Raw genomic sequence first — 15,933 nt, 5'->3', positions numbered from 1 at the left:
GCCACCGCCACCAATAGTACCATCACTGACACCACTAGACCATCTTTCTCACCACTGTCACGGCATTGCACATGTACCATGCTCGTAGGATATTAACTGTCGCGCTAGATTGGTAGTTTTCAACTTAGAGATACTATATATATGATCGATTGTACCAATATCTTGACTTATCATCCTTTTGGAAGGTAATCAAGTTGCAATTTTTTTTTATCAAAGATTTGGTAACCATACTTTATTTAGGTGTTTATTTTTGCCTTAAATTGGTTTAACGAGTAAGTATGTTAATGTAGTAAGTGAACATATCAATTTGATTTAAACTTAATATTTAGAAATGACTTAGTTGAAAATGTCACACATGTATTAAGTCATTGATTTCATTAATATTTTTTCAAAAGCTCTTCATTCATCACATATAATACTAGAAACACATAACGAGAATGCTTAATCTACGGAATACATATGTTATTAGATTACTTGTCAATCTTATCTTATCTTACTATTTTATAAAAATTATCGCATTTTCTTTCTCCCAACACTTTTCAACATTTTTTCTCATAAAAATGTCCCCATGCAAAATGATCATTCTACCCTTAATGAATTAGTTAATACTCTCTTTTATTTATTAGTTTAAACATCTCCACTTAAAATATCTATAATACTCCTAATGATATAATTTACAACATAGACTCATCAACTTCTAAAATAATTACACTACCCCTTTTTACAATAACTATTTTTACAATAATAACCACACCGCCACTACCAACCACCGGCGTCACCACCACACCGTCGCCAACATCACACTGCCGTTACTACCACCACCGTCGCATTGTGCGGGTAAAATGCGTGTTCCAAAAAGATTATTAACCATCACCAAAGTTGCTTAGCGTAATACGTCATATTTCCTAATCTCAACTTCAAAAACTCATTACATAAATATGTTAGAAGTGATCTAAGAAATAGTTAGAAACAATCCCAAAGATATCATAATAGTTAGGCCGTGTTAAAAAGATCCAAAAAAATAACCTTAGACATTACATGATAACTTTAATAAATAAAACCTTATTCGTTTATCTATTTAAACTGTAACATATTTTAAATGTTATGAGTAAATTACAAAATAAATGTTATAAGTAAATAAAATTCTTTCTATATATATATATTTTTTATAAGTTATGGTTAAATGAACAAACCAATATAATAATAATAATAATAATAATAATAATAATAATAATAATAATAATACAGTAAAATAATCTATATATGTACCATATTATTAAATAAATAACATTTTATTTTTGAAAGTGTTGAAAAGTGTGTAGTATTTTCACTAAACAATCGCATTAACTCATTACATCAATTACTTTTACGTCAATTATTTACACCACTCGATGCCGTCTCCACCACCAACAATCGCTTCCACCACCCACCGTCCCCCACCACGACCGTTGTGGCGGTAAACGGTTCAGTTGGTTCGGTTAGCTAAAAATTTCAAACAGTTGGTTCGGTTCAGTTGGTCCGGTTCAAGTCGGTTAGTTAGGAATTTAGAACTATTAATTTCGGTTATCCAAAAAAGTCGGTTAATTTCGATTTATTTTCGGTTAACCATTTATTAAACTTATGCTAATATAAAGTTTATGTTTTCAACTATAATATTCAATTTACATTGTATTAATTAATTTTTCTATGTATAATAGTTATTTAACTAAATTAATATCTTGTTTTACATTGTATTAATTAATATCTTGCTAATATAAAGTTTAAGTTTTCAATTATAATATTCAATTTACATTATATTAATTAATTTTTCTATGTATAATAGTTATTTAACTAAATTAATATCCTGTTTTATAAAGAAATATATATTACATCTAATTTTAAATTATTTTTTTTAAACGTTATATCTATGAAATGCAAGTTTCTATCTAAAAATATCATGATTTACTACTTAAAATATTTTCTATGTGATATTATTAATATTTTTAATAAATATTTTAAACAAAAGTTAACAACTTTTTCTTAAAAAGAGTATATACATATAATAAATTACTTACAATATCTAAAATTAATCATAGATTATGAAAGAAAGCTAATATTGTTAATATTTTATACAACATATATACAAAAAACATTAGCTGAATAGATATGTAAATGATGTATTCATGTAATACATATACGTGTAAATATACATATATATATGATTATATGTAAGTATATATCAAAATTCGGTTTGGTTAACTGCGGGTAATGAATATTGAAAACCGTAACCGAACCGTTACACATCAGGTTTTTTATTTTCGTTTTTTTCGGGTTTTGGGTTTTTTTTTTCCGTTTTGGTTTTTTCGGTTTCGGATCACGCAGTTTGGACCGATTTTTCGGTTCATTTCTTACACCCCTAACGACCATCGTCGCATTGTGCGAGTACCATCCTAGTTGAATTAAAAGTAGGGTTTAGTATTTAGAAGTGTAACGAACTTTTACACTTTTTATATTGTATTAATGTAACTTACATTTGGTGCATTGTAGGAAAAAACTTTGTAAAACTATTCAAATAGTGTAACATTTTGACATGCACCAATCGAAAAATTACACATGTTAGCTCATATAATTTGCCACGTATACACTTTTATATTATTTGAACAGTTTAATAAAGTTTCTTCCTACAATGCACCAAATCTAAGTTATATTCATACAATAAAAAAAGTGTAAAAATTTCTTACACTTCCAGATGCTAAACCCTTCAAAGTAAATAGAACTTTGTACTTACCCCTAGATAAATTATAACTTGAGGGACCTTAAGTTAAAAAAGAAAACAAAGATGAGATGAGAGATCATCCAACGGACGTAAAGAAATAGCCGTTAATCCAAAAAAGGAAACTATGAGAAACATTTACAAATTCAATTCAATTATTATTACTTTATAACCCCTTCTTCTTCTTCTTCTTCAACGAATCAATCACTCAATATTTTCAATAATTGATTAATCCATCTTTAAACACATACTTTGAATGTACAATTAATTGACTATTCAAGAATTTGGGTATGCATCCGTTCTTGATAATTTAGGATTTTAAATCTTGATTGTGTTAAATTTAATGGGTTTTTGTTTTTATTTACTGGGTTCTTTTTCTTTTTTGAATTTATTCAAAAAAATTTCATCTTTTTATATATTGTAATGGATATTGATATATGGGTTTTTCTGGGTTTTTGATTATATGTGTAGGCTGTGAGATGGCTGGATCAAGAGATAAGTTTCCGGATGTAATTCGCTCAACAAGAACCACACATGGTAACTATTATTTTCTGATTAAATTTCTTAAATTGTATGGTTTTGTATTGATGTAGATAAACTGTTTGAGTGAATGAAATATTTGGAAATTTGATGTTTTACAGGAGCAGCAGGAGGGGGATTAAAGGCAGCAGCAGGCGGGAAATTAGGCGGTTTGGGGAGAGGGCAAAACCGAAGAATATTGGGGGAAATCAACAAGAATATCATCGGGGCTCCGGGAGCATATAGTTATCTCAATAATGGTGGATGCATAGGGTAATATACTAATGTGAACTGTTTTGTCATTTGTATATCATTGATCTTTTGTATTTTCATGTATCCATGTTGATACTTTGTCTTCCTTTTTGTGTTTTTATCTTAGAAACAATCCAATCCCTAGTAAGAAACCATTGGTTACAGTTCAACGACCAGTTACTAGGTCGGTAGTTGGCCTTTTTCTTGTTCTACCTACAAGAAGTTTGTGTTTGGATACATATATTTAAACCAAGTAGTTTATGAATTTTTAATTTGTACTGTTTATGTAGGGCGGTTAGTGCACAGATTGCAGGCAAACCATCCCTACCTTTACCAGAGGTACACACGAATTATCTATTGCTTTTGTCAGATTTGAAAAAACGGGCAATTGGGGTGTGTTAGGGTTGGGTAACTAAATAACAACTTTGTTATATATTATTTATATGTTTCTTTGTTTGTTAATGATATATAATATATACAACAACCAATTTAGAACAATAATCTGTTTGTTCGTTCATGTTTTCTTTTAATAGGGAAAGAAGCCGAAAATTGAAATAATCATTGACAGCCCTGAAGACTGCAGCATCGTTGATGTTGAAGATGACTTCAATGCACCAATGTTTGTGCAGCATACTGAGGCGATGCTGGGAGAAATTGACAAGATGGTATTTTCATTCTACCTTTTCCTGCATTTTTGTTTTAAGTTATATAAGCCTTCTAATGTGTTGAATATGTAATTTAGGATGAGGATATATGTGAAGAATCGCTTTTGGACATTGACGATGCTGACAGGGATGATCCGCTTTCAGTAGTGGAATATATTGATGACATTTATGCACATTACAGGAAACAAGAGGTAATTTTTATGCTTCTCATGATGTTAGATTACATAATCAAATGAGTAAATTGTAGAAAATTAGAAATAAAGACAGGCTTTTTTTTAATTTTAACGCTTAGTTCAAGAACATCTAGGTACACTTCCATTCGTGTTGCCCAGATGTCATAGTTTTTCGCCGTTAAAAATAGGTGGTGCCATGGCCGCAAAACTTGAATCTCCATGTGTGATTGTCATTTCAGTGTTGAAACGGTGTTTTACTTTTGAAAGTGGTGTTTGGTTTCTCTCAGTGTTGAAAGTGGTGTTTTACTTTTGAAAGTGGTATTTGGTTTCATTTACTTTCGTTGAAGAAAGCCTACTAGTAACCAGTTGACTATGGTCATTGTGGCAAAACTGGCTAACTGATTACGATTTTTGGGGCTTATTGGTCAATTCGGAATGGTAAAATCAGGCCATCCTTTGAATTAAAGTGACAAATTGGTAAGGTTAAATATATTAGCATCATAGGGAACGGATCAATGGGTTGATGGTTTTCATACAAAGGGAAAAGTTCAAATCAATAGCTAAAATGATATGAGTAAAATGGTTCGATAGTTCCTGAAAATGAATTTCTAGAGCAACCTGACTAGCACCAAATGCCTATTCTTACCCTTTTACCCAATCCACCCTACCTGCTCATTTTGTGCCATCCTCTAGTTGTAACATTTACATGATCTGTATTAATATTTACACATAGCATATTACTTTTCACCACAAAAACTTCATTGGATTGTTATTGAGGAACTTGTTTTTTTAATCTGAAAAAGTTTCTTCTAATGGTACACGTTGAATTCCGGTTGTTGTTCTAAAACTACGTTTACATACAAATTTGCAGATATCAAACTGCGTTTCACCTAGGTACATCTCCCAACAACAATATGACATAACTGACAGGATGAGAGGCATTCTGATTGACTGGCTGATTGAGGTACATTGTACACTGATTTTAACTTCTTTAATAGTTAATGCAGAATGCAAGTTTATAGTAACTTGTGATGTTCACAACAGGTGCATTACAAATTTGAACTCATGGAAGAAACCTTATACCTAACGGTCAACCTAATTGACCGGTTCTTGGAGCGCGAGACTGTATCACGCAAGAAACTGCAGCTTGTGGGAGTGACAGCCATGCTTCTAGCATGTAAATATGAAGAAATATCTGTCCCTGTTGTCGAGGATTTTATACTGATTTCAGACAGAGCTTACACAAGAACAGAAGTTCTTGATATGGTAAGTCTAGAAACAAGATTTTATAATCAATTTTCCATTATGGTTTATTATCACATAACGACATAACGACTCATGTTCGTTGTCTTCTGATCTTAACAGGAGAAGGCAATGGTGAATACCCTTAAATTCAATCTATCGGTTCCAACTCCCTATGTGTTTATCAAGAGGTTTCTCAAAGCTGCAAAGTCTTATAAGGAGGTCTGGCCTTTCTTTCGATCTTGTAAATCCATTCTATGTCTGCTTATTATATTGATTATGGATAAAAAGGGACTATACAAACAGGTGCTTAAGAGAATATGTCTTTTTTTTTTATTTCAATCCATTCATCGATTTTATTCTTATAATTCACTTGATTTTGGGCATATAGAAACTTATATATGACTGTTTTTTAACAAAAATATGTTTTTTTTTTCCATTTTGGAAGAAGAGTGATGTTTTATCATTCTTTGGACAAACTAGTGACCAATACGACTGATTTGTAACAATGAAATTATCCTTTCTATTCACAAATAATTTGTTGTCTCATGTTTTGAGGATTAATGCCCACTTTCATTGGTGCTATATCTATTAGTTCTCTAATTATTGGAAAAAAGTGGTTTATGGAAAAAAGTGTTATTTTTCATTATTTCAAGAAGGATCTTGCTTTTTCTATCTGTTGAAGAAATGAATCACTAGTATCTTTATTATTATTCTGATTGATGTTCTTGTTTTCTCGATATAGCTTGAGCTGTTATCGTTCTACTTGATTGATATGTGCCTGGTGGAGTATGAAATGCTGAAGTTCCCACCTTCACTACTAGCAGCAGCTGCTGTTTTCACCGCAGAATGTACTCTCAGCAGATCAAGACAATGGACTAAAACAAGTGAACTTCATTCCAGCTACACCGAGCGCAATCTATGGTAATTGGTTTCACCTCCTTTCTTTTTGGTGTTCTTATTTGCATGATTGAAGTCACCTTGAATGGTTCCATTTCTATCTCAGTTAAAAATGATAATTATTCAAAGAATTACATTCTACTACTTTCAAACTTTGTTTAGTTTATATCACAAATGTTCATATAACAGTGTCAATATGTCATCATCATTATTTCTTTCCATTTTAACTCTCCAAAACATAGTAGAATATGCAACTACTGCAAAAGTGGAAATTTGGTTTAGATCTAATGTGTCTCAATTAACAAACAAACCAACAAAAGTCTAAACGGACTGAACCGTTCCCTTCTCTGCTATGATATTACTTATTACAAAAGTCTGATAATACTTTCACCTGCAATTGTAACAAAAATCACATATTCCAGTCCTGCCCAACCAAATCCAGCACCTGCAGTTGCAGATGTATCAGAATTACACCTATCTCAGTTCTCCTTTATCTTTTGACTCAAATCCTTTTCACTTGTAATTCACTGAACAAGTTTGCCCTGCGCTTGTTTTTCAGGGAATGCTCGAAGATGATGGTTGGTTTGCACCAGAAATCAGGAAGCGGGAAACTCCTATCCGTGTACAAGAAGTATGGCACATCAAAGTATGGCCATGTATCTCAAACTGAGCCTGCCAGCTTCATGTTGGAGCCAAAGTTTTGGGATTGATTATGACTTGACAATATATGTTGAAATGGGTTTTTGATGAGCAACCTATAGTTGCCCGTGCATAGGTTGATTATCAAGTATAATTAGGATTTTATTACTCTACCTATAGTTTCCCGCGCATAGGTTGATTATCAAGTATAATTAGGATTTTATTACTCTATCTGTTAGATGTATATGGTTGTTTAGATAGTGTCAATATGACTTGTTAGTGTGTTATGTCTTTAACTGTGTATTCATCCTTTGGGTATGGCTGATGAAATGTGATACAAACAGGTATAACCTTTTGCCATTTTATGAGAAAGATTGTGATTCAAATGATCCCCAATAAATATATTACGATATATTATATTACACCAATTTAAGCTCTTGTAACTTTACAAGGGAGAAAAGGCATGTCAAGATACTCAGTCTTGAACAAGTTGGTCATTCCCACAAACATCATCAAGTGTTATAAGTACTTGTTATACAATAGCGATCCCAAGGAATCTCAAGTACTTAAACAGTTTTGATATAAAATCAATGAATATGAACAACTTTTTTCACCAATATAAAAACCCATGAACAGATTCATCAGGTATACTTGGTAGGAGATGAATTAGGAGCTTTATTACTACTCTATCTTTATCTTTATCTATGCTTTTTTATAAAGGTTTGGTTTTTCAATCCGGGATACTGATCGACCTCTAGTCCATTTTCAAAACATAGCAGCAAATACATACATGAGTTAATATAGCCAATGACTTGGCATATTGCAGGTCGAAGCTGTTTGTGTTCTGTGGTTATTCATTGACTAGACAAATGCGCGCGATGCGCCGGTGAGGCGGTGGCGGTGAAGGTTGGTGGCACCGGCGGTTGTGGTGTAGTTATTAATCTAAAAGTAATTGATGTAAAAGTAATAATGTGGTTATTTTCATAATTGATGGATGCATGTTGTAAATAATTCATTAAGGGTATTATAGGTTTATTAGGTAGAGATATTGAAATTAAATAAATAAAGGAGAGGGTACTATGGGTTTCTAAAAAAAAAATTTGAAAAATTTGGAAGGGTGTAGATAAGGTAGGTTGAATTTGAATATCTAATTGTGTTATTTTAGACATGTAAGTTTTTGTCTCTAACTATTTTGCTGAACACCAGTACAAAAATATAAATTAAGGCATTAAGCTTTCACATATGTAAACAAGCTTTAGCTTCGGGTTCAATTTCAGCTTTACTAAAAACACCTTAGCTCATAGTTACTTGTCTTGTTTGTCTAATAGTAACATGACCAATGTGTTGTTTTCTGGCACAAAACTTTCTTTAATTTGCTTGAATGCGATTTCTTTAAGGTGTTAGTGTAACTAATCGACTGGACTAGTGAGGGGTTTGCCTCTATTATATTGACTCGAGAGTCGAGACCGTTTTAGCGCTGACTCTATTTTTCATCATGAATTTCTACATGTGAGACCGTTTTTAGCGCGACTCTATTTTCATCATAGATTTCAACATGTGAGCCCAGAGCCCTTGTATGTATGTAAACTATCTGTTAATAGAAAGAAAACAGTTTCGTACATCTAAAAACGTTTTTTCACTAAAATTCTTTGAGTTTTTTTAAATGGAAAAAAATGATAGGATTTCGAAATTATTTGTTTATCATCTGTAAGCTTTTCTTAATGAAAGAAAAGAAAGTAAAGGAACCTTTAAAATGTAGGGTTTTTTTTCTTCCAAAAATAGAGGATTTGGGAAGAAAAGAATGATTTTATTTCTTCTTTTCCATTCTTTTGTTTTACTTTTTTTCCCCTTCATTTTCTTTAGAAACAAACTCAACGTTGAAATATGATTTAATCAAACAAGTCATTTGATACAACACTAAGTTTCCATTTTATAAGAATTTTATACTTCATAATATGAAAAGTGATGATTATTATGAAAACTCCGCTTTTATCCAAAGTCTTGAATGCGATCATTAAGGATGACAAGTCTTGTGGTTTTCCCTTCGAATACTTGTAACGGTCCATGATCAACGTCGCGTTGTCAAGGTACCGTGCAAGAGTTCACCATTATACGGATAGGTTTTTTTAATGTCGTATCCCTACTGAATGTCTGAGAAAAACTATGAATATTTTAAAGTTTAATTAATGTTCAATTTCTAAAGATTAAAAGCTAAACCATTAATGTTCGATTTCTAAAGATTAAAAGCTAAACCATTGAATACTTTAAAGTTTAATTAATGTGCAATTAGTGGTTTGATGTTCCTTTGATGACTTGTAGGTCTCATGTTCGAATCCCCATTCCATCAACCAAGGTTGTGGAAGTTGTTATGCGTTCCCAGATCGGTCGACTTGTGAGTTGTGAGTACTCGGGTCTATGCGGTGAATACTCGGGAGGTCAAAGTGGTTAAGTCGAGGAGTACTTAATCGGCCGAATCGGGTCGACTCGACACCCCACCTTGTAATGAGTACTCAGAAATTATTCGGCTCGACTCAATGAGTTTTACAACAGTGCCACCAACTTTGAGATATGGGTAATCCTTCTATGAGGGCTTGACTTGAGTATACGCAAGTTCAAGTCTGAGGAGATAAAATTTACCTCTATTAATCGTCGTGCTTTCAAACGAAATTCTAACTTAAAAAAAAAGAAGCTAAACCAGTGTATTACATTGGTTAGAAAAATTCATTCATCTATTCATTGGTCCCGATACGTTACGCTAACCTTTTAAAAGAAAAGATGCATTACAGATGTTAGATCTCACCTTTAAACAAAGTCTTCAAATGTAATTATCTTAATCCAAAAAAAAAATAAATTTACTAAACATAGGAAAGAAGAAATAAATCAAAACAGTCGAAGCCCAACATTATTGCCAATGTGGGGAAAAGGGTCAAAATGGTAATTCACAAGTGGATTCTACGCGGCATTGGTCAACAAACATCTGAAGTCAACGCGGGAATCAGTCTTCTTTCATAATTCTTTTTCTTAACAAAAATGATAAGTACAATACATATGACTAATTTCAGACATTTCTAAAAGTTTGTTGTAACGGATCAAAGGTTACAAAGTTTTGTTGCTGATAGATCAAAGGTCAAGAAAATTTATATGTCAACATCAAAATTTTAAGCATTTCTTACCGAATTAGCACATATATCATTACTTTTTCTTTCTATGATATAATAATAATACTCATAAACAATCCAAAAAAGATGACTTGAAGGTTGAAACACTTTTATTTATACCAAAATTTTTAAGTAATCCTCTATATATTGAATCATTTTCTGACTACAAAATTGACCCTCTTCAGTATATATTGTTTCGTATAAGCAAACTTATTCAGAAAATTTTATTTAGATTAGTACTAGTATTTTACTACTCCCCTGTTTTTTGTCCCCTTTATTTTGGCTTGTCATAAAAATTTTAAGATTTTGATAGTTTGTTTAGTGGAATTGCTAAAAGTTATTGTTTTTTGAAGTGGGGTTGGCTATAAATTGTTGGATGTTAAATATAGTTTCTTCTTTGCAGAATTCTTGATGGAAAGTTTATGCTGTTTGCAGGTAAAGAAAAGATTTTGTATTTCTTGAATTTATTACTTGATTGCAGTTGTTATACTTTTATTTACTCCTTCGTTGTTGATGTTACTATTTTTGTTTGAAGTTATACTTTTAGTCAATTACTAATATATGTCTTAAAGATGATGATAATAGTGACTTTCTATAAAGAGAAAGCTTCATTAATTGCAGGTTTTTCATTTGTGTTTTATTTTTCTTGATGGACAATCGGAATGAGACCGATGGAGTAATTTGCATGATCAAATAATAATACTTGTTTGCATATGCTTTTCTGTGTGTTTTGCTTTGCAAGAAAAGGATGTTATATGTGTTTTAGTTAAGGTTTTGGGGATAGTTTACTTGGTGTATCGATTTATGATGATTAAGGGATCATTTGGTTAGTCAACGATAGTTGAATATCTTTTGTTTTGCTATCGTTTTCTTATTAAAATTTGAGCAGACTGAAGGCAATAGGTTATATAATGGTTATCTTTAAGAGTTATCAAGTTTTATTGACCTTGTAAACCTTAGTTGTTGTAAATACAATCATTTATTTTCGGACATGCATTCTTACTGGTTTTCAGAGAGTTGCTCATTTCTTTCAAACTAATTTGTCATACTTGGCTTTTAGCTGAAACCAAAATTAAATCAAGTTTTCCTTTGCCAACCGCTTAAAACTGATTATTATGACTTCAAGTTGCAAGAATCAATTTAAAAGCAAGTCTTACGTGTTGTGACATAATCATTCTTTAAAGCGGTAGAATGGTTGGTCTACTAAAAACATGTAACTAATAAGATTCATTATTGCAACAGTTTTTTCGTATTTCTTATCTGAAAGTTGAACATGTTGGATATGTGGATGCAATTGATGCTATAAACATGATATTTTCCCTATTGTGTAAGTGCCTTTGATTTTGGCAGTGAAGTAAGACAAATATCCTGGTTTATCAGTTTTTTGCATGAATCTGGAATATGTGTAGCAGCCTTTAATGTTTGTAAGGTTTCAAAATTCATGTTGTGTAATAAAATCTTAGATATGCATGTAGATGTTGGCAAATTGCAGAACCATAATTGTGTTTTGTATTATATATGGTGATAGTGAAGTGATTATTGAAGATTGATCCCAATGTAAGATTTAGGGAACTATTTTCTTATTTCTCTATCCTAATGTTTTTCGGTTGTATTTATCATATAGTTCATAGGAGGCCCTTCATCGTATAGCTCCGGCAAGGGGAAAAACCATGAGGGTAATATCAAGTTTGGTTTTGACTTGGTCAAAGGAAAAGCTAATCATCCAATGGAGGATTATCATGTTGCTAGGTTTGTGGAAATAGATGACCATGAGCTCGGGCTTTTTGCCATTTATGATGGTCATTCGGGCGATCGCGTACCTTCTTACCTTCAGAAGCATTTGTTTGATAACATCTTGAATGAGGTTCATATCATCTCCCTAGTGCAATACTATTTACAGGTGGCAAAATGGGTGGGTTGGGTAACCAGTTAAAATGCGCTTGAATTAAATAGGTATGTTCTCGGTATGGGTCATGACACGTCGGTTTGGCAGAATGAAACACTTCTCATCCAAACTGTTTCAGTTTTTCTATAAATACTTGGTGTATCAGATATGATCATAAAGTTATTTATTTTATTAATAACATTTGAATGAAGTCTCTAGGAGGTACCTTGAAATTTTACAGTAAGCTTCACGGAACTTCCAACCCATTTCTTTGAGTCTTCATTATATATCTGTTGATGCATTAAATGTAATAAGAATCAACCCATTCTTACGAATATGCAGTGTACTTGGCTTTTAGTATGCAAATTACAAAACACTAAATGGTGTAAAGAGCGGTTTTGGACAAACTGCGTACAAGATGATGTTTTTAAGTTCATTCTTTCAAATTGATACGTCTTTTTGGCATTCTCACTCGAATGATGCATTTACAGTTCATTCTTGCAAACTGTTATGTCTCAATGTCTGCCACAAAAACCCCAAGTACATTGGATAAAAAGTTTAACCACTTGCTACCTTATTTAATGTTCAATGTATAATTATGAAGTATTTTTACAGAGTGGGTTTTGGGTTGACCCAAAGAGATCGCTATCCAAAGCATACGAGAAAACTGATGAAGCAATTCTTTCACATGATTCTGATTTGGGAAGAGGTGGGTCCACATCGGTTACAGCTATTCTTATGAATGGTCGAAGGTTATGGGTGGCAAACTTGGGTGATTCTCGAGCTGTTCTTTCTAGAGGAGGTGAAGCCATACAGATGAGTACTGATCATGAGCCTAGTACAGAAAGGGTCAGTATTGAGCACAAAGGAGGTTTTGTTTCAAACATGCCAGGTTTGACTTTATTCATTGGTTGGACTTTCTGTTCATTGTTTGGGGTAACTGCAGTAAATAGCACACGCTTTCAATTCATTTATAGCTTGTTTGCTAGGCTTCAAAAAACAGTACTAAAATCATCCAATAAAACCACTAAGGTGGTCTAGTGGTGAAGCGTTCTGGTGGCTTTGGAAGAGCTCTTAGGTTCAAATATCACCACATCGTGGTGTCTACAGTAAAGTTCTTGCCGATTCAATATTTGCAAAATACAAAGCTTGTCACTGTTAAGAGTCCCTCTCTATGAATAAAGAATGTCAGCTATTTTTAGTCACCCTCATAGCACCACCACCTCCGTAGTCTTCAAGGGTGAAGTCCTCAATTTTGTAACCAAGATGTCCAACTCCATCATTATTTTAGTTAATGTCTATGTTAATCTTACTGTCGAAATCATAATTGGCCACATGAACTTATTTCTTTGCTTGATCCAATAATCCAAGGACTACAAAAATATGATACTAAGTGGTGTATCACTAGCGTTACTAATGACTTCCTAGATTAAATTCGGTAAGAACTACTGATGCAATATAGCATCCTTATCAAGTTACGCAACCAATTTAGTTGACATGTACCGATACATTTTGCTTGACGAGCTGAAACTACAAGTCATTACCGAAACTGTGTGTTGTGGTGGTGGTGGGGGGAATCAAAATAACTTCTCATCCCATTATTTTGTGTTACCTTCCAGGATTATCCAAATTAAACCATGAAGTAGCTTAGAAGATATATTGTAATGGATCATTTCTGAAATTGAACAGCATTTGTTTCTTTTTATCAGGGGATGTCCCTCGAGTTAATGGACAACTGGCGGTGTCTCGTGCTTTTGGAGACAAAAGCTTGAAATCACATTTGCGATCCGACCCTGCTATTCATGATACAATCATAGATGCCAAAACGGATCTTCTTGTATTGGCAAGCGATGGTATCTGGAAGGTGATCCAATTATTTGTTTCCGCGGGTCTTTTTTAATCCTTTTATTACCAAAGAGTTGGCATAATGGATGGGTTGGGTGACGGGTTAAAACCAGTGTCCTTAGTGTAGGTCCTTATTATTCAGGTGAGGTTGGCTTGACCCGTAACACTTTTTTCTCTCATTACTTTATCTATTTATATCATCAAAAAATGAATACTTAGTTTATCAACTATTATCACACTATTCTACTATGATAAAAATATTATGAGTATAATTTTTTGAAACATTATCTAAGAGATTTTCAGTCATTAACATACACTCTGTTTTTTTTTCCCCGTTTGATCCACCTAGACTGTTTAAATTATAAGCTGATTCTTGAATTTTACCTGTTCGAAGTTTTACTAAAAACACAACCCAAACGAACCCATTTATAAGTGGATTGATCGAAGTTGCTGCCTCTTTTTTTATAGTATACAAGCACGACAAAACTTTCATGTTTTTTATTTTTGGTTTTGGTATTCTCGATTATTGCAGGTGATGGATAATCAGGAAGTGGTTGATATAGCAAGGAGAATTAAGGACCCCCAGAAAGCAGCTAAGCGAATAATAGCCGAAGCTTTGAAAAGAGACAGTAAAGATGACATATCTTGTGTTGTAGTCAGATTCAGGTAAAAAAAACTAAGTTCATGTTGTGTCTGTCTTTGATTTGCATTATGTGGGTCTCATCTGGTCATTGGACATGCGACCCGTAAGATGAAAATGAGAGACTAAATGCGCAAATACTATGTAAAGAAACTCAAGTAACCACGACTCTATACATGCAAATAAACCCTTTTAAGGGTCTATGAATTTGCTAGGCTGTCGAAGAACATATTTTTTTCAATGGTTGAAATGTTCCGCTTTTGTAAATTTCACCTTTATTGGTGTTCTAGAGACTTTTTTTTATTTGTTGATTGATTTTGATGTAAGATTATGAAGGTTAAGTTTGGTGAGCATATTTGGACCTTGAAATGAAAAGTTAGAGCTCTTGTGAATATATATCAGTGTTGTTACTGATCGTTTTGGCCTATGCTTAACGAATTATGTGTACTCGTTACAATGATTTGTAGACAGTATGTACAGCTAGCTTTATGTAGCATTTTGACCATTGTATTGTGTTTTGCCTAACAAAAAGGAAGGACTTAAACGAAACTGTATTTTTAAGCATATCATGATCATGCGTAACGACTTGCATTTCATGTACTTGTCGTTGCACATAATCTTGCATTCAATCTAGATTGGTTTTATCGGAAAACTGAAAATATACAAATTTGAATGTCGATAAGATCACAAGGATGTTAAACTACTGAGGAAACTTGTCGAGGAAACAAAGACCAGCCAACCGCGAATAAAGACAACATTGGAAACTACCTTGCATCGAGGATGGATTAGTACAAACTTGGATAGGAAACCTTAATTGATTTACTTGATTATCTATCTCGGACAAGAAGTAATGACCAAACTTTGAAAAAAATCCCGAGGGTCTATCATTATTCATTAAGAACTTCTCCTACCTCAATTTTACTTCCAACTACAAGTCAAAAAGTACGTTTCCTTGAACATACTTTTGGGTATTGTCTTTAAAAAGAGGAGGAAGAAACCTTTCGCAAAAGTTGATTAGCTACTACAAAATTTGATAAATATATCACAACTGCGCAATAGAGATTTGTATAGTGTGTTACATAAATTATACCTTATGGTAGATTAACTAAAAATGGGTGATAGTTTTACGGGCTTCCTTTGTGAAAGCGTTGTCAATTTTTGATACATTTATTAAGGATCATTGATGTTGGAGATTTAAGTACATGCCCTCAGATTAAGTCCATCATATCAGTACCATAAATTTTATTCATTTACCACATGCAT

At 32.8% G+C, this 15,933-nt stretch overlaps 2 protein-coding genes across 3 annotated transcripts; both read left to right on the top strand.

Annotated features, from left to right (window-relative positions):
* Positions 1 to 2,922: 2,922 nt before the first annotated feature.
* Positions 2,923 to 7,424, top strand: LOC122579682 (G2/mitotic-specific cyclin-2-like). The gene is made up of 12 exons (XM_043751901.1): positions 2,923 to 3,040; positions 3,224 to 3,289; positions 3,394 to 3,544; positions 3,651 to 3,707; positions 3,814 to 3,862; positions 4,057 to 4,188; positions 4,266 to 4,379; positions 5,233 to 5,325; positions 5,406 to 5,627; positions 5,727 to 5,825; positions 6,349 to 6,527; positions 7,063 to 7,424. Exons 2-12 carry the CDS (start codon positions 3,232 to 3,234, stop codon positions 7,211 to 7,213), a joined length of 1,305 nt encoding a protein of 434 aa, XP_043607836.1. The 5' UTR covers positions 2,923 to 3,040; positions 3,224 to 3,231; the 3' UTR covers positions 7,214 to 7,424.
* Positions 7,425 to 10,179: 2,755 nt separating this feature from the next.
* On the top strand, positions 10,180 to 15,064 carry LOC122578566 (probable protein phosphatase 2C 10). 2 transcript variants are annotated; one of them, XM_043750548.1, is made up of 6 exons: positions 10,180 to 10,268; positions 10,704 to 10,735; positions 11,925 to 12,164; positions 12,801 to 13,077; positions 13,895 to 14,049; positions 14,563 to 15,064. In XM_043750548.1, exons 2-6 carry the CDS (start codon positions 10,712 to 10,714, stop codon positions 14,698 to 14,700), a joined length of 834 nt encoding a protein of 277 aa, XP_043606483.1. In that variant the 5' UTR covers positions 10,180 to 10,268; positions 10,704 to 10,711; the 3' UTR covers positions 14,701 to 15,064. The 2 variants fall into 2 exon arrangements, with proteins under 2 accessions (XP_043606483.1, XP_043606484.1); XM_043750549.1 differs by lacking the exon at positions 10,180 to 10,268 and adding an exon at positions 10,380 to 10,398.
* The last annotated feature ends 869 nt before the right edge of the window (positions 15,065 to 15,933 follow it).

The sequence above is a fragment of the Erigeron canadensis genome, chromosome 8, assembly GCF_010389155.1.
Source record: "Erigeron canadensis isolate Cc75 chromosome 8, C_canadensis_v1, whole genome shotgun sequence".
In the NCBI taxonomy this organism is placed as follows: domain Eukaryota; kingdom Viridiplantae; phylum Streptophyta; class Magnoliopsida; order Asterales; family Asteraceae; genus Erigeron; species Erigeron canadensis.
Note: the sequence above shows the minus strand (reverse complement) of the source record. Positions and strands in the feature narration are given on the sequence as shown.

Excerpts from the sequence above, each read along its gene's own strand:
- LOC122579682 (XM_043751901.1), top strand. The coding sequence starts at position 3,232 with ATGGCTGGATCAAGAGATAAGTTTCCGGATGTAATTCGCTCAACAAGA. Across the intron at positions 3,545-3,650 it reads AATAATGGTGGATGCATAGG|AAACAATCCAATCCCTAGTA; the intron begins GTAATATACTAA and ends TTTTTATCTTAG. Across the intron at positions 5,628-5,726 it reads GAACAGAAGTTCTTGATATG|GAGAAGGCAATGGTGAATAC; the intron begins GTAAGTCTAGAA and ends TGATCTTAACAG.
- LOC122578566 (XM_043750548.1), top strand. The coding sequence starts at position 10,712 with ATGGAAAGTTTATGCTGTTTGCAG. Across the intron at positions 10,736-11,924 it reads AAAGTTTATGCTGTTTGCAG|TTCATAGGAGGCCCTTCATC; the intron begins GTAAAGAAAAGA and ends TTTATCATATAG. Across the intron at positions 13,078-13,894 it reads TTTTGTTTCAAACATGCCAG|GGGATGTCCCTCGAGTTAAT; the intron begins GTTTGACTTTAT and ends TCTTTTTATCAG.